The sequence below is a fragment of the Belonocnema kinseyi genome, chromosome 4 (assembly GCF_010883055.1).
Source record: "Belonocnema kinseyi isolate 2016_QV_RU_SX_M_011 chromosome 4, B_treatae_v1, whole genome shotgun sequence".
Lineage (NCBI taxonomy): Eukaryota > Metazoa > Arthropoda > Insecta > Hymenoptera > Cynipidae > Belonocnema > Belonocnema kinseyi.
This window is the reverse complement of record NC_046660.1, coordinates 143,285,709-143,308,330: the sequence shown is the minus strand read 5'-3', so window position 1 is coordinate 143,308,330 and position 22,622 is coordinate 143,285,709. Positions and strand designations below refer to the sequence as shown.

The window sequence follows — 22,622 nt, the reverse complement described above, 5'->3', positions numbered from 1 at the left end:
AATTGACACTACAAACAGTCAGGGTGTAAACAGTTGGCACGTGCCCACACAGATACACACACGTTTCATCTACACAGATTTTAACATAGTAAATAGACGGAGAAGTGGGCTCACCTCATGTATCCTCACTATTGAGGGCGGACTTGCATAAAATGTTCACAGTACCACTACTCGAGTGTATATTCAATTCCCCGCAAAAATTTTTGTCAATTACGCAATAATAATCATTTATTTTGTTTGTTTTTTAAGAGTTTTTTCACATAAAAGGTATTTTTTATCAATTTTGTCGTATTCATTTATTTAAAATTGATGAAGAAAATATAAAATATGAATATATTTTACTATGAATATATAAACTTTAAAAAAATCGAAATCAAGGTTTTTACACATTTCGATAGTTTTTGAGCTGCTATTTTTAAGGAAATATTCGAGAAAAAAATCCGAGCGTTATTATTGCTAATAATTGAGTTTTTATGTACCCGAGGAATCGGGATTGGCCTCGCTTTTCACAGTAAGCCCCCTTTCTTCGGCGCACGTCACATATAGATGAATATTTTAACCCATCAGCTGCGGAATTTTTTTCTGTCTCGGATTTTCAACTCGTTTTCCATGGTTCAGCTACATTACTTTAAGTAATTTGAACTAATTGGCTCATTTGATAATTCAACTAATTACTTAAATAACTAATAGTTTAATTAAATAATTAAAACTTAACTGATTTAACTAATTTAAAATAGATCAAACGCGTGGTATCACACGGTACTGCCAGCAGCTGATTGGTTAACATGAAAATATAAACGAAAAAATTTATTTTGGATAGTTTCTTTGTTCCCATGGGACCTTCCCTTCGTGTACCTGAGAAACATGATCTCTATTGAGAAGGAAAGGAAAAAGAAAAAGCGGTGAAGGGGTTCTTCCCCTTCTACGAACGTAAGAGGTATATGGATGGCCCCTTATCGAAGAACACGCTTTTCGTAGCAACAATTTACGAAATATTAAAGTAGCATATTCAATATTCGGTATTTTGCTGGACTATTTTTTCACGTGAAATTCAACAGACCTAAGTTATTTCCGAAAAACTGAATATACAATAAAACTCAATAAACAATAACTTGATACCTATCAGAGCTAGAGTACTTTATATTTTTCAGATCTCCAGCAAATATAGTCTGCTTTAACTAAATATAAGTGCAACTTTGATCTAAAATGTACAAGACATGAGATATTTCACAGAAATTAAAGTTAGATGTCTTCAGGCCAATTTTTTATTAAAAAATCTCTTCCGGAAGAATTATCTGCAATGCAGTGAAATGGAGAAATTATAAAAAAAAAACTTATTTTTTCACCTATTTTACAAGATTTTAAAGTCTTTTAAATGTTACTTGATGTTTAACTATTAGAGGCTTATTTTGGATGCCGAACTTAAGGGTTTGTATCAATTGACATTCAATTTGCAATGATATTAACGAAAATATACTTAATAACCCCAGAAAAAAAAATTATGATTTCTTAAAAAGGGGCAAGACAATTCTTTTTCATTTATGACTTGAAATATTCGGCAGGCATACCCAACACATTCAGAAAGAAACTGGGGTAGGCGAGAATCCAGCCCCTAGGCCTCTGCGTTTAAGGCGGACGCTCTGCCACTGACATACTCGGCCACTTAAGGGAATTTATTAGACTGGCAAAACTGGATTACATTTTAAAGTCGCAATTTTGAATATTTTGAGTAATATTAAATAACAATAGAGAAAAATTGCAGTGACACTCAGTGTGGATTCTGGCAGCATTCTCATCGACCCATGTGAAACTCAAGAGGCAGGCAACCTGGGGCGCGTAGAATGGCCCGTCAAATTGCTCGTAAATCATGACCATTTCATTGTTATGAGATGCAGATGAGTTACAAAAACTCAAAGGATGAAAGCATGGATTGATTCAATTTTATATAATTATTTTATTCATATAATTAGAAGAAATTGAAAACAAGATTCATGAAAATCGGTTAATATTTGCAGTAATAACAGAAATTTTAAAGTGCACACGAAAGTATAGCCAGATACGTCGTAGCGTTGCGAATCATTGGAAACGAACTATTTTTTCATTGACATCAGATTCATGCCGGATACGAAAACTAACATTTGAAAGGATGACTGGATTTAATTTTACTTACCCGAATTAGTTTTCTTCATATAATTAGAAGAAAGAGAACAAAATATTCCTGAAAATCGGTTGGTAATGGCAGTCAAAATGGAAGAGTTGAGGTCCATACAAAAGTGTAGCTTTGCCGACAACTTGACACCGAGTTTGACACCTACTTCCTCAATCTGAATAGTAAGAACTTAATCTGAACTGCTGATTAAAAAGTGTTATTAAATTCGAATAATAAGTTTTACCAAATGAATTAGCAGTTTGCTAGTTAACAATGTGAGCAAAACTTACTAAAGCAATTACTGAGTTCTGTCGATAAAAACGATCATTTTCATCTTGTGCACTTGAATTTCAGATGATGAACATTGAAATAAGATTAAATGAAAAATGGGGTTAAAAATATGAGTGGTAAATATTCTATCTGTATTTAAACGGAAAAAATTATTAAAGTCTATGTTTTTGAGAGATGTAAATCATGCTTGAATCGCAGATTTCCACACCTTTATATTCGGTAAATATAAATTTTCGAGACTACAAGTTGGAATCCAAGTTTCGATAAAATATTTAAATTGAAAAGAAATAGGATATTCTGGTAATTAATCCACTTAATTTTATTGGAGGTCTTAATCTTTATACCGTTTCCACATAAATTGTTCTATGGATGACAAATGATACTTCAAAAACTTCAGCAAAATTATTCTATTTTTGAAGTCTAAAATTGTAAATTGTAGCAAATTTGTATGAAGTGTACGAGATTCGAAATACTTGTGTCACCTTCAAAATGTTACGAAATACTTTGTCCTGTTAGTTAATAGTTCATTAATTAACATAGATGAACCACATTTGGTGTATATGTGGGTGGAAAGTGTGTGTGGTGTGTGTGAAGTGTCTGAAGTCTGATATAGCGCTGCGAAAAATAGAATAATTTTGACAGAAGTTTTTAAAGTAACATTTCATCCATAGAACAATTGATTTGCAAACTGTATAAAGATAAAGAAGACCTACCTGACATAAAACTAAGTGGATAAATTATCAGAATATGCTGTTTCTTTTCAATTTAAATATTTTATCGAAACCTGGATTCGAACTTGGAAACTTGCAAAGTGACATTTAACGAATATAAAGGTGTGGAAAACTGCGATTGAAGGATGCTATACATACCTCAAAAACATACATTTTTATAGGTTTTCCCGCTTATATATCGATAGAATACTTATCACTCATCTTTTTAACCCCATTTTTCATTTAATCTTATTTCAATGCTCATCATTTGAAATTCAAGTACACAAGATGAAAATGATAATTTGTATCGACTGAAATCAGTAAGTAAATGCTTTAGTAAGCTTTTTTCACATTGTTAACGAGCGAACTGCTAATTCATTTAGTAAAGCTTATTATTCGAATTTATTAACGTTTTGAAGGTGACACATGTGGTTCATCAATGTTAATAAATGTACTTTTAATTAACAGGACAAAGTATTTCGTAACGTTTTGAAGGTGACACAAGTATTTTGAATCTCGTGCACTTTATACAAATTTGCTACAATTTACAATTCATTTGTCATCCATAGAACAATTAATGTGGAAACGGTATAAAGATTAAGAAGATCTATCTCCAATAAAATTAAGTGGATTGATTACCAGAATATCCTATTTCTTTTCAATTTAAATATTTTGTCGAAACCTGGATTCCAGCTTGGAATCTCGAAAATTGATATTTACTGGATATAAAGGTGTAGAAATCTGCGAATAAAGGATGATGTACATATCTCAAAAACATACACTTTAATAATTTTTTCCGTTTAAATACAGATAGAATATTTACCACTCATATTTTTAACCCCATTTTTCATTTAATCTTATTTCAATGTTCATCATTTGAAATTCAAGTGCACACGATGAAAATAATCATTTTTATCGACAGAAGTCAGTTAGTAATTGCTTTAGTAAGTTTTTCTCACATTGTTAACTAGCAAACTGCTCATTCATTTACTAAAGCTTATTATTCGAATTTAATAACACTTTTTAATCAACAGTTTAAATTAAGTACTTACTATTCAGATTGAGGGAGTAGGTGTCGAGCTCGGTGTCAAGTTGTCGGCAAAGCTACACTTTTGTATCGACTTCAACGCTTCCATTCTTACTGCAATTATTAACCGATTTTCAGGAATTTTTTTTTCTCTTTCTTCGGATTTTATGAAGAAAAACAATTCTAGTAATTAAAATTGAATCCAGTCATCCTTTAAATTGTTAGTTTTTGTAACCGGCATGAATTTCATGTCAATGAAAGGATAGGTCGTTCTGCATGATTCGAAACGCTACAACGTATCTGGCTATACTTTCATGTGCACGTTAAAAGTTTTATTATTATTGTAAAAATTAACCGATTTTCATGAATCTTGTTTTCACTTTCTTCCAATTATATGAATAAACTAATTCTGCTAATTAAAATTGAATCAATCCATGCTTTCATAACTTGAGTGTTTGTAACTGATCTGCATCTCATAACAATGACATAGTCATGATTTACGAGCAATTCGACGGGCCATTGTACGCGATGCATTGTGCCTGCCTCTTGAGTTTCACAAGAGTCGATAAGAATGCTGCGAGAATCCACACTGAGTGTCACTGCAATTTTTCTCTATTGTTATTTAATATTACTCAAAATATTCAAAATTGCGACTTTAAAATGCAATCCAGTTTTGCCAGTCTAATAAATTCCCTTAAGTGGACGAGTATGTCAGTGGTAGAGCGTCCGCCTTAAACGCAGAGGCCTAAGGGCTGGATTTTTGCCTCCTGCATTTTTTCTATATTTTGCTTTTTAATTACTTAAATGTTTATATATTCAATTTCATCGTAAGATTCTTATCAATTACTCGATAGTAAATATTTAATATTCTTTTTTCAAATAAAAACTTACATTTTCATAGTTTTTTTATATAGAAAGGTCATTTTTATCAATGTATAAATTAAATTATTTAAAAATTGATTTTCATCATGTAGCAAGCACGGCTTGTTTAAACTACTTTTGACTGAAAATTGTTCGCCTAGAAAATTTATATGCCGTATGCAAAAAAGCAAGGAAAAATATTCAAAATTGCGGCTTTAAAATGAAATCCCGTTTTGTCAATCTAATAAATCCTCTTAAGAGAGGGCTTTTTCAAGTCCGTAAGCTAGGTTTTAAGAGTTTTACAACTTCACTTTGAGGCCACGAGCTTTTCTTACAACAGAGTTTTAAAAAGTGTTAAAATTTTTCGTCTTTTAAAAATTTCGATAAATAAAATAGAATTTGTTCTTTTCGGATGAAGAAAATTTTCTATTTATAAAACTTTTATTTAAAACTTTATTATAGGTTTTTCATTTCAATTTGTAAAAATAATTTGTATTGCTTTTATTACACTGTTTCGACTTGTCCTCTTTTCCGAGGTTTATATTCATGACTTTGTTTAGAACTAAATGATGTTTCTTCAGAATTTTTTCGTGATATTGAAGCAACTTCAGAATTAATAGAGGAACCATTGGAAGCTAAAGACGTCTTTCTAATACACATATCCTCTAGAGGAATCTCTTCGCTTCGAGGCCTTTGAATTTTCGGCGAACTGTCTCTAGATCTTAGGCCATTTTCAACTGAATTTCCATTGAAGCTTCCGTCAGATCTTTTCGTATTTAGCGGTGGGTAGCCTATACCTTTTCCGATAGTATCTCGATGCATTTGAGCAGCAAATCCAGGGACTTTGTTTACTGTAAACATTGGCCGCGATTGTTCCTTTTGCCTATGTCCTCGCCCTGTCACACCTGTAGTAAATTTCCACTAATTAATATAAATATTATATTATGACTACGAGCTATGCTCATAAATATGGTTTAAAACATATATTTTTAATGACACTTTACGCCTTACGTTCTGATCTCAAGCCAATTGAAGCATAATTTGGAGGAGTCATGCAATGTGGTGTATTGGTAGGAATGTCTAAAAGTCTTGCTATTTGTCCCATTTTCTTTTGTCTTGCTTTTATTCTTCCTTTTGTTAACCTGAAATTGAATTATCAATAAAAACATTTTCTACTGCCTGTTTCTGATGAAAATATATAACATTACCTCTGTTTTGCAGCCATACATCGTATGTGATCATCAAATATGAACTGAGCAGATAAAAGCGGTATTCTATTAGTAGTGCTGCTGCTCAGTGGCTTGTGAATTGTTAAATGGAGACATCTAGAATCATCCTTGTCACCTGCCACTTCGATATCTTGTAAAAAACCAACAAACTTTGCTACGCCCCATCCTAACTTTTTTGTATCAGGTTCAACTAGGATTAACTGAATGATATCAATAACCAGAAATCTTCGAACTTTCTGACCATCTTTCCATACTATCGTACATGCGATAAGATCACTATTATCTACAATTAAAGAGTGTTTATTAAATATTTTGATATACATTTATAACATTTCCTGTAGTATTTGCAAAATATATTCTCAGTAACTCATTCCATTTTTCCATTATTAAAAAGATACAAGTATTATTCTAATATGAAATAATATTTCATTTACTTAGATCAAGCACGTTGTTGACCTGGACGCAGGATATTGGATTTGTCAATGGTAACTGTGTCTCAATCTCCATATTTAGAGTTAACGAAAGTTCTCTTATTAAGAAGAATACTCTTATAGAACGTCGCGCTCTTTCTACCTGTAACATGCAAATTTCAGTCTTCAAACGCTTAATATTTATTAGAATTTAATAATGACTTTATTGGAAAACGCATAAGTGCGAGACACCATCTTCAATTTTAATGCGACTAAAATGTAAACCAGCTTAAAGGCACAGGCTTTTCAAGATGAAGTTTAATTTGCATTTATTGAAACAAAATCTTAATTGAGATTTTCATCATATACAGTGAAAAACACGTTTCAACACACTAAGCTTAAATGAGCTTGAATTTACTCATTTTTATATACACATCAACTAAAATTTGTATTAATTTCTGCATGATATATTTAGTATATAAAAAGGTGTACCCTGAAGGTTAGAATTCGTATTTTAGTTCTGACTATTACTTATATAATATAGAACAGGCGATAAATATTTAATCGCGTCTCTAGGAATCTACAGGAGATCCTATGACAGCCGGAAATCTCGACCGACGGAAATCTCGATATCTCTGGAATGTCCCGAGGCGATGTAAGATTATCCTCAGGATATCCAATTAATTTCCCCAATATAACTTAATTTTAGGTTTTGGTATATTCTTAGACTTCAGGTATCTCTATTGCAAATTATATGTATATTCAATCATATCAATAAAATAACTAATCATTTCACAATATTGCGTATTTTTTCTGGATGTGCTACACAAATTATAACATTATAAAGCACAACAGTAGGTAGCAAAGCGATATCTGTCGTAAATTAGTTAGCGATGCTCTAACAAAAATCAACAATTTCTTGAGTATTCTTGGCACATTATAATTTGTTCTTATTTATATTTTGCAAATCAACGGAACGTACAACAAATTGATTATTTGTTGTGAAGACTGAGTTTTCCGTCATACTCATAGAGAAAAGTTCGAATCCCAAACAGAGATTGATTAGATCAAGAGCGGATCCGGGAAAAACTATCAATGACATCGTCAATATTGATAGAATTATTCTTATGAACATGAAGTAAAGACAGTCGTGTTAAATGATCGTTGCTCATCGACGTACGGTATCACGTTTTTAATCGGCATAATGCTATAAAAGTTTGCTAATCAGTAGCTATACTAACATGCGGACATGCTAGTACTTTTAGAAGAAAGAAAATGACAGGATAATTATCCTTATCACATGCTATAAGACCTCTTCACGCAGTAGATGGAATTTTCTTAACTGATATTTTTTCGTGAGAACATTCACCGTTCCAGGATTGTAATTTTGCAATACGTTTCATTTCATAAATTGCCGGTGCCTCATTGCAGACTAGATTACCTCGGTGCATATAAAGATACAGATTGTAAAAACGTATCATCTTCATCGTTCTTAATGGCATTTTCGGGCAAAAGTATGGATAAATAACGCGTCAAAATAAAAAGTTCAATTTTATTTTACAATTGCTAATGCCCCATGGCTCGAAATAAGGCATTAAGTAATTAGTATGAATACTTCTTCTTTTGCCATTTTGGCAGTATTGCTTAAATATTCTTCTCTAACTTTTCCGTTATTACAGCTGGCCTTACCTAGCTACGGGAGAGATTGTTTTTTTGTTGTTGTGATTTATGAGTTTAACCATATGTCCTGGTATGTATGTAGGTTCAGGTAAGACCATTTGTAAGTCGAGCTTTTCTCAAATAATTTTCGTATTTTCGCCTCTTTGCCAAACGTGAGTTACAACGGAGTGCCACCTGCACCTTCATGCTTCATAATGTTGTGAGCCAGTGTTAGAATCTTTATGTTCTTTTCCTATTCATTTTTATTGTCTTCAAAATGCCCGTCGATGACTTCGGACACATCGCAGTAAACACGTGCGCGAGACCAAAATTTCGAACATGGTGAACCAAACGAAAGCCAAAGCCGCTGACAATGAATGTCCCCAGTATATCTTTTAGGTTTCTCAGGATTACCCCTGAACGGTTTTACGTAGTCTTAAGCTCTCTCTTTAAACTTCTTTTCAACTTTCCCCCACGGTACTTGTTTGTTAAAAAAAAACAGAACAAACAACCACTGCTGGGTCCCACTGGGAGCAACTGCCATACATGAAAATGACACAGGCTCTCAATAGAACTGCATGACTGTTACTTGAAATAAATAGTATCAGATAGCGTAGCACTGTTCTGGACATTCACTATCTCCCGCAGAGGATTATGTCTGTATTATGCCGCATTATGTCTGTAGAGATATGTGGTTTCCGCGTGATAAGGGCACCTGAATGATATATGTTCCATGTGCTACGTGTGTGCATGACACGCTCTGCACCTATCGCTGTGAAATTCTTGACGAAAACGCGGTCACGGTATACTAAAGTGGAAATGACACAGTCTTGGCATGCTAAAATGAAGGCGTATGTACCTGTATATTCTGTAATATTCTGCAAGACCTAAAGTATTGTGTTTCACACCGTCTTTCTCGAATTCTGGTCTGAAATACTCATACTTTTCTGATTCTAACTTTAATCTTAATTTGTTTAATTTTTGAGATAAGTCGATAAGATTTTTATTATAGGCATCTATGGTGTCTTCAAAGACGAGAATATCGTCTATATAGACGAAGAATTGTTCGCCAACGAGTCATCGAAACGTCCTCCAAATGGCATTGCGTTGAATTCAGTCACCTTGGACTGTCGAGAACGTTGTATATTTTTCGGTTTTTCTAACCATAGGTATTCGTTAAAAGCATGAGTTTCGGTCAAAGGCTAAGAAAAATTTCTACCCTCTTAGGTAAGAAGTCTCCTTCTAATGTGAAAACGGTGTTGTATTTGGTAATATTTTTCCAAGTAGATCCTTGGCTGGGGTATTCGACGTAATCTAGGCATGTCTTTTCTTTTAATTTTCCAAATCTCTCGGAGTTGAAGGGTACTCCTTCCCCATTTTTAGACTAAGTTACGTCTCGTGATTGAATTTTAGTTACAATGTCAATAGATATTTTTATTGGTAGTTTTAACGGTTCATTTTTATAATTGAAATAAGATACTTTGTTCTGATTTTTTTGTTCATCTTTATAGACCATCCGGGATATTTTCTTGATTTCTATTCACAGATCTTGATCTATTTCTTCTATCGAGATATATCAGATTCTCATAACGTTCCTTTTAATGAAATATCCGTCATCGTATAATAACAGCTTTTTACCATCTAAATGTAACCATTTATCTGTTCCGTAATACTTATTATACATTTTTTAAGACGACAGTCCAATTATTCCTTTTTCGGGTAAAGGGCAGTTGTAACCAACAATGTGGAACACATAAACAATAATAATAAATGTAATAAATGCCTCTTCCCTAATTATTCGACCTGTGCGACTAGGAGACTTTGGTCTAAATTTTCGCATTCATTCGGGTTATGGTCTTCCTTGATGAGATTGATACATTGGCCGGAGTCTACCAATATCTGTACTCTGGTCCGTTTTGCTCTCCGGCTAGGCACTCTACTTATTTTAAGTTTATTTTTATCTCTTGCATTTCTCCATCGGGAATTCTTGATTGTTTTAAAATTTCTCGTATTCCTGAATGATGCAATGTGCTTTAGGTGGCCTTTCTGTGTTCATTCTCTGCTGAAAATTTAGCATTTCCGTATAGCATTGATTTCCTACTTGGCCCAGGATACCATATTTATGACATATAATTTTCGTTCTGTTATTTAAAAGGACGTTTTTATTAGTAACATGATCTGGTCTAAACTGTTGTTTTGGTTGATAATATGATTTTGGAAGAGTTAAGTTATTTTATACAGACGGTATTTCTCTTATTTTAATCAAACATCAGCTTCTCGGGCTTCTTGTAAGACTTCATTTATTTTTCTAGGCTTTATGGGCCGAACTTGGCTAGATATTTCATCTCTGAGGTTAATAAAATATTTTCAACAGCTAATTCAGTGCATTGAATAAATCCTCATAATTATAGATAAGGATATGTCAAATCGATCTTTTAACGTTGTCAGCAGTTTTTTTCTGTGAATGTATAGTCGAGTAATAAGTTCGGATTACTACATCACAGACTTACTCGTTCTACGCTCTTTGTAAAATCGTGAAACCGCACCTCATCGTTGTTACTGGGTTTCGACGGCGCATGTTACATCCCTGGTTGGAGAGATGTCTCAGATGTTCTTAGCCGGACAAGTCACCGCTTCGTCTGTTCTCACGGTGTGGCGTAGAGCTAGGTGTCTCATCATCCGCTGATAACGCATTTGTCGCATAAGCTAACACTATTATCTCATTTTTTCGTCTACGGGTTTCTTTATTAGGAATTCGGAGATAACACAGACCCACTCAATTCTTTCTTCAACCCGAGCTAAACGACCATACTTATACGTTTTTGAGGTCGCTGAATCTGAATCCGAGGTGAGTTTCACTCCATCAGATAAGGATCAAGGTCAATCGAAGTTCAAAATGAAAACTATTGGACCGGAGAAAACCTCTACTCTTAGACGTTTTTGGGATCGATGAATCCGAACCCAGGGTCAGTTTAAACCCATCAGGCCTGCATCAAGGTCAAGTAAAGTTCAAAATTGAGAAACCCATGAAATCGAAATTATGGCGTTGAAAGAACCCCGTATTCATATTTAGCGACTTTAAGAACGTCTTAAAATAGTGATTCATGCCGATTTAATGGTTTTCTCTCATGTTGACCTTCACTTGACCTTGATCCTGGCCTACTGGGGCCACTATCGTCCCGTTTTCGGGTTCAGCGATCCCACAAACGTTTGAGAGTAGAGGTTTTCTCCGATCTATTGGTTTTCTCTGATCCATTGGTTTCGTCCGATCCATTGGTTTTCTCTGATAAAATGGGTTTACTCATTTTGACCTTGATCTTGACCTGATGGGGTCAAACTGACCACGGATTGGGATTCAGCGATCTAAAACACGTATGGGTATAGTGGTTTAGCTCGAGTTGCGGAATTTTTGTTGAGTGGGGCTGTGTAAACTTTAATCATCCCTTGCCCTGTTTTCAATTGATTCAATTTTTTTCAGCTCGTTTTCGTCAGTTCTAGATTTAATTCGTTGCTGTTTTTCCTTACAGTGATTACAGTGATTCCTTGCAGTGATCACTCGCTGGCAAAAATCGCTTCTTTTTCTGAGGTTTACCGCCAGATTGGGTACTATAGGCTTTTACCGAATTATTATCCGTAGAAACCAACTGTTGTTCGTATTTTCACTTTTTTCGGATTCACTTCGTCCGAAATAGGGCAGTTTAATTTGGCTTAACTTCCGTAGAAACTTGATCATTGATACATATGACATGTTAATATACATTTCATAAGCGGACAAACTGAACTGCTGTGTGGAGCCTAAGCACTGCCTTCCATATCCCTCATTAACCTGAAAGTTGTAGAAGATAATGCCTTTGTTACAGCCTCTGTTAAAGATAGCTGCTACTCTTTTAAATTGTCAGAGAATCGTCCTTTCATATCTTGTATTACACTCTCCAGAAAAGGAAAGATCTCGTATCAGAGCCGCAATAACGATTTCTGTTGGATTAGGAGGTATGACGCAACCTGATACAACTAACGTACTGAGTGCGGACTTCTTGTTGTTTATTAGACTTGACTTGGCAGTGGGCCTTCCTTCTCGACTCCGCAGCTCCTCTCTTCCGAAACCGTCGAGCGACATCAGTTCTTGGAACGCACAAATTCTGTTTACGACAATCCAGGCTCCCGTGTAGTTACATTTAAATATGTAAACTGATAAAACTTTCTTACTCCTTTTGCACTAAACACTGCACGTACTATATGGTTAACAACTAACTGTAAATAGCCATCAATCTTCAAACAACAAGCGGCAACGGTTTGATAGTAAAATTAAATTAAGTACGCGAGGAACTTCGATTTTTAAAAATTGAGAGCACAGTTTTTGTGTTATGCAAATATTTTATTATTTAATTAAACAACTTTTGAAAATTGAAACCAATGTTTAAATACATTGATAGTGAAAAATAACTTTTTCTAATTCATTGAAAAAATAAAGTTTTACACCAAACAATTGGTATTATTGTTTGGCCGTCGGTCTGCAGACATCGATGCCAGGTGACGTTACAACTTAAGTACCTAATACAACTTTTAACAGCATGCGTTATTCAAAATCGTACATTTATATCATATTTATTTATATTTAATAGGAAACTTTTACGAAAATACTGACTGCATTCTTTGTTATAATAGTTTCTACACTTTCCAAATAGACACTTCCATTCGAATTTAAAACGCTATACGTAATTTCCACAAAGCTTATTTTCCGAAGTTTTCGGAAAAGAAGTCCCAATGAGAAAATAAACAATGTATTTTTAAGCTCATTAGACGTCCTAATTTTTTGAAGTTTGCTAACATAGTAGATACTATAGTTTTGGAATTTTTATCACGATTATTCCCCAAGAAGTTTTCACAGACGCTTTGGAAACTCAATCAAGCATTTTTTTCATCAGGTTTCATAGTATTCAAAAAATTTTTATCTTTCATTAGCTTCCGTATGTCAGGTCCAACGAAGATTCCTTCCTTAACTTTAGCGTCAGTTAAATTTCGAAACGTGTTTCGAATATGTTTGAAACATTCACCATTCACGTCTTGTGCTTTAACAAATTATTTCATCAATCTCAATTTGATATGGAGCGGTGGTAGCAAAATCTTTTCTCTTTCAACAAGGCTTTCATTTAAAACATTATGCGAACCAATTTTCTACTCTAATCTCATAGCCCAATCTTTTTTCGTCCAATGTTGATCGCGGGCTCTACTATCCCACAAACAGAGAAAACATGGATTCTTTGTATTTCCTGACTGTAAGACAATCAAAATATTGATCATCTTTCAATTACCATAAACGTATCAATGGTGAGATTTGTAGACCAATTTCTGCAATAGTTACTTACAATTATCGTATGGTTCTTTCAAAACTATAGAATGACCTAGCGGAACTGCAGCATATTCGTTTCCGTTGTGCAATAACACCGCTTCAAGACTTTCAGTGGAAGAATCGATAAACAGCCGCCAGTTCTCTGGTTTGTACTCTCCTATTCCATACAAAGTAATTAGAAATTTCACGTCATTACAAAACACAACGGAATTTTCCATAGAAAAGAATGGCAAAAATTCCCTTTCTCTATTTCTGTAGCTAGTGATTTTAGTTTCAGGTAGTAACAAATTTTTTCGTGGAGTCTTGAAGCCCATAGTTCAGCTTGGTATTTAGGATGACTCAAATCGCGTACGAGATCATCTAAATCATTTTGATTGTAAAGTTGAGGATTTACATTATGAGATTTATCCTCATATTCATCATCATTATCATCATCGGACTTTTCGCTCTCAGCACAATGTATGTATAACAGCCTCAACATCCATAAGATGATAGCTCGATGGAATAACAGGATTGTGAGATCTTTCAATGAGACCTCTCTTTGATATCGTGACACTAGACACATCTGGATAAACAATGCGGTTGACATTTTTTTATTGTAGCCTGATATATTACAAGCACAAAAATAACAGTCTGTGTCATGACTTTTGGGCTCACGCCACATGACTCGCTCAATAACATCTATTTTAATATTTTCCCAGTGATTCAGATTCCAGCGACAAAAATTACAAATAGATGTTGGAACCCAATACTTATCGCAGTTGTTCATAACATTATTGTAACATTCTGAGATTTTTTTTCTTGATAGTGTCAGTGATCGGTCTTCGATCTTTTCCAATCTCGTATTTTCCACAGAGATAACAAAATTTATCAAGTTTTTCGACACAGTGAGTACGAGAAGATATTGTCAAAAGATATAAGAGAGTACACGTATGCAGAAAAAGATATCAATGACTGAAATACTATTTCAGAATAAATTATCCTGAAAAGGACTGTCGGAGAGAGAATAGCCGCTGGAGACAAACACCTGGAAATATTCCTCGCCAACTATTCTAAAGAGGAGCGTCGAAGAGAGAATAGCCGCTTGAGAGAAACACCTGAAATATTCCTCGCCAACTGTCCTGAAAAGGAATGTCAGAAAGAGAATAGCCGCTAGAGACAAACACCTGGAATATTCCTGGCCAACTATTCTGAAGAAGACTGTCGGAGAAAGAACAGCCGCTGGAGACAAACACCTGAAATATTCCTCGCCAACTATCCTGAAACGAACTGTCGGAGAGAGAATAGCCGCTGGAGACAAACATCGAAAAATATTCCTCGCCAACTATTCTAAAGAGGACCGTCGAAGAGAGAATAGCCGCTTGAGAGAAACACCTGAAATATTCCTCGCCAACTATCCTGAAAAGGAATGTCGGAGAGAGAATAGCCGCTAGAGACATAAAACCTGAAATATTCCTGGCCAACTATTCTGAAGAGGACTGTCGGAGAGAAAATAGCCGCTGGAGACAAACACCTGGAAATATTCCTCGCCAACTATTCTAAAATGGAGCGTCGGAGAGAGAATAGCTACTGGAAACAAACACCGAAAAATATTCTTCGCCAACTATTCTGAAGAGGACTGTCGGAAAGAGAATAGCCGCTGGAGACAAACACCTGGAAATATTCCTCGCCAACTACTCTAAAAAGGAGCGTCGGAGAGAGAATAGCCGCTTGAGAAAAACACCTGAAATATTCCTCGCCAAATATCATGAAAAGGACTGTCGGAGAGAGAATAGCCGCTGGACACAAACACCTGCAATATTCCTCCCCAACTATCCTGGAACGGACTGTCGGAGAAAGAATAGCCGCTGGACACAACACCTGGAAATATTCCTCGCCAACTATTCTGAAGAGGACTGTCGGAGAAATCCTAGCCGCTGGAGACAAACTCCTGGAAATATTCCTCGCCAAATATTCTGAAGAGGACTGTCGGAGAGAGAATAGCCGCTGGAGACAAACACCCGCAATATTCCTCGCCAACTATCCTAAAACGGACTGTCGGAGAGAAAATAGCCGCTGGAGACAAGTACCTGGAAATATTCCTCGCCAACTATCCTAAAACGTTCTGTCGAAGAGAGAATAGCCGCTGGAGATAAACACCTCAAAATATTCCTCGCCAATTATTCTGAAGAGAACTGTCGTAGAGCGAATAGCCGCTGGAGACAAAAACCCGAAATATTCCTTGCCAAATATCCTGACAAATAATATCGGAGAGAGAATAGCCGCTGGCGACAAACACCTGAAATATTCCTCGCCAGCTATTCTGAAGAGGACTGTCGGGGAGAGAATAGCCGCTGGAGACAAACACCTGAAACATTCCTCGCCAACTATTCTGAAGAGGACTTTCGGAGAAGAATAGCCACTAGGAGTGCTGTTGCGTTGTATTCTTAAGTTAACCTTCTTGGAGTTCAAGGCTTGCAGTTTATTGCGATCTCGGGTTAACCTTCCCGGGGTTTAGGGCTTGCAGGTTATTTTGTTCTTGATTCAACTTTTCTGTAGCATTTGGGATTTACCTGGAATGGATATTATATTGTCAGCCTAGCATATTAGGTCTGATTATCGCAATGGTACAAATATATTGCCACATATGGTTTTGCATAAGTATTTGAGGTTATTTTCTGCCAAAGCTATCGTTAAGATTTTTCAGATTCAGCACACATTAAATGTGAGTTCGATCCATGTTTTATATTTATGTTATGCGATATTTGATAGCTTGCTGTTTATAATGCAACAAAATAGACTTTACACGTAGAAAATCAAGTGAGAGTTTATTGTTCAACCTTAAACATAGCAAAGAACCGTCTTTTTTGCACTTTTAGGTTAGGATATCTCAGAAACCTAGGGCGATGGAGAAATTCTGAGTTCAGATTCGGATTCAGCGCATCAAATTCCTTCGGGTACACCAGGTCCGGTCTACAGGTGTGGAATTTCGTCGAATTTTGTCGGCCTGTTATAATTATAATTTATGTATTGGATATATTACTACTGGCAGGACCTGCCATTTCCAGGAAATATGTTAGTAACATTTTTTTACTAACTAATTATCAAATTATGAACCCGCATCCTTGCGATCGCAACAATTAAAAACATATACAATTTTACATAAAAAGATTGAAACTGTTGATTTTCTAGAAGCATCTGGGGAGCTGTTAGGATCTGTCATCCAAAGAACATAATTATTGTAGAAAAAGAAAAGTATCAATTCATCAAAAATAAATATCATGAAGATAAATTATATAAACAATCCATAAAATTTAAAGCGGATTAGTGATTACCCTCGGAGGCCTTCGAAGCCTTTTAGCTTTCTTTTTGTTATAAATCTCTCAGGTTCTTTCCAAGTCAAGCAATTTGGTCTGAAGACACACATTTTTGCCTTTAAGTCGAAAATGTTAGTCTTAAGACGTCATAAACAGTCTGGTTCCATCTCACAAGCTAGACATACATCATACCTTGAAATTATCTTGAATTAGTCTTTACCCATGAAAAAGTACAGACCAAATATTTCTACGCGGGCTACCCTGTAAATTATTTATATTCTCTAAGTTCTCCTCTTCTTCTCCACATAATCTGTAGCTTATATCTTTTAAACCATTATTTCCCGCCCTCCCCACATTTCCGTACCCTAACCTAGCCCACAGTTCACTGTCTCTATATTCTATTTTCTTGTCATCCCAATACTTTTCTCTTCCTAAATTATTCGTTACAGTTCCATAAAATTCGCAATACTTAGATTTCTCTACCCTGCTCCAGTTCAGCTGAATTTCTTAATCACTCCTGGCTATTATTCCCCTTTCCAAATGTTTTCCTATTTCCTCTCTTCTGATCCCTTCATACATCCAATCTAGCGTTTCACCTCTCCTACTTTCATTAAAGCTTTTCTTACTTTCATAACCCACCTAGAAGGATTCCCAGTTTGCAGACCTTTTAACTCTTTCTTTAAAAAAATTTTCAGTAACTTTTCGTCTTCTATGTCTATTATGTCTAAAAGATATTTATTAACCCTATTCCTTGACTCAACTTCAATACTATTCCTTCCCGCTTCCGTTTTCAAAAAATAATCTGGAGTATTCCTATCTAGTCCCATGGCCATCTTTACAAATTTTCCTTGTGCCATTTCCATTTCCAACCACCTTTCCCATCCCCATAACTCAACTCCATACGATCCCCCTGATTTAGCTAACATTTCCATTATATACAGCTGTCTTCCTAACTCTCCTACCCTTTCTCTCTTGATCACTTCCCAAGTCGCATTTGCCGCTTTTTACAACTTGCCTGTCATTACCTTAACATATTTTCTGTTAATTCCCCCTGTTGAAAATTAGTCTCCTAGATATTTATATTTATCAACTACATCTATTAGCTCTCCATATATTCTCTCTTCCTCCTTTTTTCGCCCACCCTTTCTGAATGCTACAATTTTTATATTGAAACATTAATTTCTAGCCAATTCTCCCTTACATATCTTACAAGTGTTTTTAATATTTCAGCTAGTTCCTCTGGGCAGTCTGCAACCAAAGCTAAGCCGTCCGCAAATTTCAGTAAAATACGTTCTTCTTCCCTATTACTGTCCCCCCTTCATTCTTTCTTTCCCATCCATCCTCAATGTAATCGATTAATACAAGGTGTGTTCAAAAAATAAGTTGACTTTATTGTTTTCTAAAATATATTCATTTATTCCTCAATATTTATCATGTCCCCTTCAAAGTATTCCCCCTCAGATATAATACACTTGTGCCAATGCTTTTTCCAATCATCGAAGCACTTCTGATAATCATTTTGTGGTATAGCATTGAGTTCTTTCAGCGATGCAGTTTTTATCTCCTCAATCGTTGAAAATCGATGTCCTTTCATGGGTCCCTTCAGTTTTGGGAAAAGAAAAGTCACTGGGGGCCAAATCCGGTGAATATGGAGGCTGAGGCATGACTGTGGTGCTGTTTTTGGTCAGAAAATCTTTCACAAGCAACGATGAATGAGCAGGTGCATTATCGTGATGCAAATGCCATGAATTTTTTTTCCAAAGTTCCAGACATTTTTTGCGTATCGCCTATCGCAAACGGCGCATAACTTGAAGGTAATACTCCTTATTGACCGTAAAACCTTGTGGTAAGAATTCTTGTTGCACTACGCCACGGTAATAAAAAAAGACAGTGAGCAAAACCTTCACATTTGACCGAACTTGACGTGCTTTTTTCGGTCTTGGAGACTCAGGATGCTTCCACTGAGACGTTTGGGCTTTAGTTTCGACGTCATAACCATATACCCACGATTCATCCCCAGTTATAACCCTTTTGAGAAAATCAGGATCATTGTTGACTCACACAAAATTCACGAAAAATTTAATGCAAACTCTTTGCTCCATTTTTTTCGAAAGAAGAAAATCGAAAAAGCACACCAAACCCTTCTAACCTTTTTATGCCTCTGCCAGAAAAACAACACGAGCTATATAGTCAAAACTGTGAACATATGATCGTGACGAGTGTACCAACACAACAAAACAAAAAAATTTACACTTGAATGTACGTAGCCCGCGAAAATTGAAAAGTCACCTTACTTTTTTAACACACCACGTATATTAGATAATGTAATACTAAAAGGGCATCACTGCCTTACTCCTCCTTTAGTTACGAAAGGATTTGTAGCCCCTACTTCTATTATTACTTCATTCCTTGTTTTTCTATATATTGCTTTCAGCATATCAAAAATCCTTCCTTGTATCTCTAATCTTTTGAGTTTTACAAATAACAAATTCCTATCTACTGTATCGAATGCTTTTTTCAGACCGACAAAAGCCACATAATTTATCCACTTCCTTCTTTAGTTTATTATTAATAAGCGAATTCAATAAAAATATATTATCTCTTGTCGACCTTTATTTTCTGAATCCCGCCTATCTTTCTTTGTACAGTATCTTTTTTCCATCTATTCTCTTATTCGCTCATCTAAATTCCTCGTTAATATTTTATATCGTGTGTACAGCAAGGAGACACCTCTGTAATTTCCTGTTTATTTTTCACCTCTCCTCTTAAGGAAAGAAACTATTCCGGCTTTCTCCCAACCTCTTCCTGGTCTACCAGTTGTCCAAAATCCATTAATATTCTATTTTTTCTTCTATCCATAATTTTGGTAATCCCTTTATGCACTCCACTTTAATTCCATCCTCCCCTGCTGCTTTTCCCATTTTTATTTTCTGTATGGCTTTTGCCATTTCCTCAAATGAGATATCACTATTTAAAATATCTTGTTTTCCTACGTTCAATTGCGCACCCTCCCCTTTCTCTATAGCCTCTTTTTCTGCTGTTTCCCCTTCTTTATGAACCCTTTCTCTTTCTTTGTTCAAATCTGGCTTACTACAGTTTATCTCGCCTAATCTTATATATTTCTTTATGTGTCTTGTTTTCTTTTGTTAAAGATTTCTTTTCGTTCCAACCTATAGTTTTGATTGAGTCTTTAAGTTTATTCCCCACCTTGGCCCTTTGATGTTCACATTCTTTGTCAAACCAATCCTTTGTATTATTATTTAGCCTACATTCCCCATTCCCTCCTATCTTCATTATTAACCCTAGTTTTTCTGCCACGTTCCATATACATCCATTAAGCTTTTCCCATCTATCTTCCCACTTACAATACTTTAAACCTTCCTCTGTTGATTCCCAGTATTTTTTTCATAATTATCTGCCTTTTTACTATGCCATCTTAATCTCTTTGGTATATTTTGAACTTGCCTACATTTTGAGTTTAGTTTCTTATTTTTGATTTTATATATTTCTGAGCTAAATTCAACTGGGAAGCGATCCGACTCTTTTCGTGCTTCAATTTTGATCTTGTTGATAGGAAATTCATTTTCAGTTTCGTTCACTATAATTCAGTCCAAAACCAAGCTTACGCCTTCACAAATGTGGGTCCAATCTCCTTTCTAATCACCTTTAATTCTTCCATTTAATATTCTTAATCCCCCTTCCCCACAGAACTCTCTCTATCCCAATCCACGGACCTAGTTCCTCTCCCACTCTTGCATTCCAATCTTCTACAAATATTAATTCGTCCCCCCTAGTTTCAACATGTATTACAATATTTCTGATATCTCTTTTTACTATAAGCATCCCGACACTGTTTTTACATTGAAACTGTATTGACAACCTTACCTCTAATTTTCAAGTCATTTGATTTTTAGATTAAACCGTAGTCCCATTCTTCAACGTACCACGCATAGCTCTCATCAAGCTTTTTTATAAACTCTTGCATTTCTCGCATTTCAATGCAAGAACAGTGGACAGAGGAAGAAGGGAATGGGGAGAAGAGAGGAAGAAATTCCAAAGAAATAGCTGAGATTTTAGGAATAATGAAGGATGGAAAGGCACCTGATATAGATGAGATACTAAAGTAAGTATGGAAATATGGAGAGGAGGAACTAGAGGAATGGGCATGCATAATGTGTAATAGAGTATGGAGAGGAGAGGGGTCGCCACAATTATGGAGAGAGAGTAGAGAAACCAATAGTAAAGAAAGGCAAGCGAGAAGAAGTTAAAGATTATATAGGGGTGACGTTGATGCCAACACTGTATAAATTTATGTAACTATTTTGTTGGAGAGATTGAAGATAGAAGTTGAAGAATAAAAGATCGAGTCACCGAATCAGACAGGGTTTAGAAAAGGAATAGGGGTAATGGACAACATATATGTTCTCAACTATCTAGTAAATAAAAGAATTAAAAGGGAAAAAGGGGCAATGATAGCAATGTTCGTGGAAATGAGGAGAAAGGGTTAGGGAGGAGTTAGGATACGGAAGGAAAAGATATATACACTGGCATACGCAGACCACATAGTGTTGATGGCAGAGGATGAAGAAGGGATGGCGGGATTAATTACAGGATTAGAGAAATACTTAGATGGGAAAAAGCTGAATGTAAATGGAGAAAAGACAAAGATAATCAGGTTTAGAAAAGGAGGGGGAAGGAAGAAAGAATGGACAGGGAGATGGAAAGGAATAAAGTTAAAAGAAGTCAGAGGGTATAAATATTTGGGATATATCTTGCAAACGAATGGAGATCATACAGCTCATATAAAAGAAAGGATAAGAAAAGCAGCAGGGGTAAAGAAACAGATATGGGGAATGGGAAAAAGAAGGTTAAGAAAAATTAGAGAAGGAGAATGTGGTTATTTGATACGCTGGTATAGCCGGTTTTAGGTTATGGAGCAGAGATATGTGGATGGAAAGAAAGGAAAGATATTGAAAATTTACAAGAAAGGTATATAAGGTGGACACTAGGGGCAGACTGGAGGACGGCAGGATATATGGTGAGAGAAGAAAAGCAAAGGGATAAGTTAAATATTAGAGCGGGAAAGAGGGCATGGAAATTTGAGACGAATCTGAGGGAGGGAAAGGGAGGGAAGTTGGCGAGAAAGTGTTTGATGGAGGTAGAAGAGAGGAGAGGGAGGGCGATCGAATTAACGAGATGGGACGAAGAAAGGAGGGAGTTCTTTAATGATAGAGAAATAGAAGACGGGACTGGAGTAAACTATGAAGAATTGGAAAAAAGGGAGATTGGGAAACGAGGTAAGGGAGGGGATGTACTGGGAAAAAGAAGATAACAGAAAGTGTCGAATATGTGAATGGGAGGAGGAAACATGAGAGCGTGTATGGGTAAGATGTAGGAGAGGAATGGAAGATAAAGGAAGCTGGCAAGAAAATGTAGTTAAGATTCTAGGGGAAGATGGATTAGGAGAAGAATGGATGAAGGAGTTGGAGGGTTCTAGAGGAGCGAATGAGAGAGAAAGAAAGAAACGGAAGTCGCTTAGATTACGAGGGTAGTTCAATAAGTCCTTAGAATGACCAACAGATGGCGCGCGAATCGCTCCAAATCATCTGTTTTCAGTCAGCACCACTCCCGACTAGATAT

At 35.6% G+C, this 22,622-nt stretch overlaps 2 protein-coding genes across 6 annotated transcripts in view; one reads left to right on the top strand and one right to left on the bottom strand.

Moving 5' to 3' along the window:
* LOC117171802 (hepatocyte growth factor-regulated tyrosine kinase substrate) overlaps positions 1 to 6,635 on the top strand; it is a 191,032-nt gene extending 184,397 nt beyond the window's left edge. Inside the window, exon 12 of the transcript XR_004466922.1 lies at positions 6,260 to 6,635. The gene's annotated coding sequence lies outside the window, so the exon portion shown is untranslated. The remainder of the gene's footprint in view (positions 1 to 6,259) is intronic.
* The window catches only part of LOC117171801 (protein CLEC16A homolog), a 66,689-nt gene continuing 49,544 nt past the window's right edge, over positions 5,478 to 22,622 (bottom strand). For 3 of the 5 annotated variants that reach the window (XM_033359414.1, XM_033359413.1, XM_033359416.1), the window contains 4 exons: positions 6,702 to 6,840; positions 6,247 to 6,550; positions 6,050 to 6,180; positions 5,543 to 5,943 (listed from right to left, as the gene is read on the bottom strand). In XM_033359414.1, coding sequence (XP_033215305.1) covers positions 5,543 to 5,943; positions 6,050 to 6,180; positions 6,247 to 6,550; positions 6,702 to 6,840 — 975 coding nt within the window. Of the gene's footprint in view, positions 5,944 to 6,042; positions 6,181 to 6,246; positions 6,551 to 6,701; positions 6,841 to 22,622 lie in introns of all 5 variants that reach the window. The other 2 variants (XM_033359412.1, XM_033359417.1) reach the window with 2 other exon arrangements.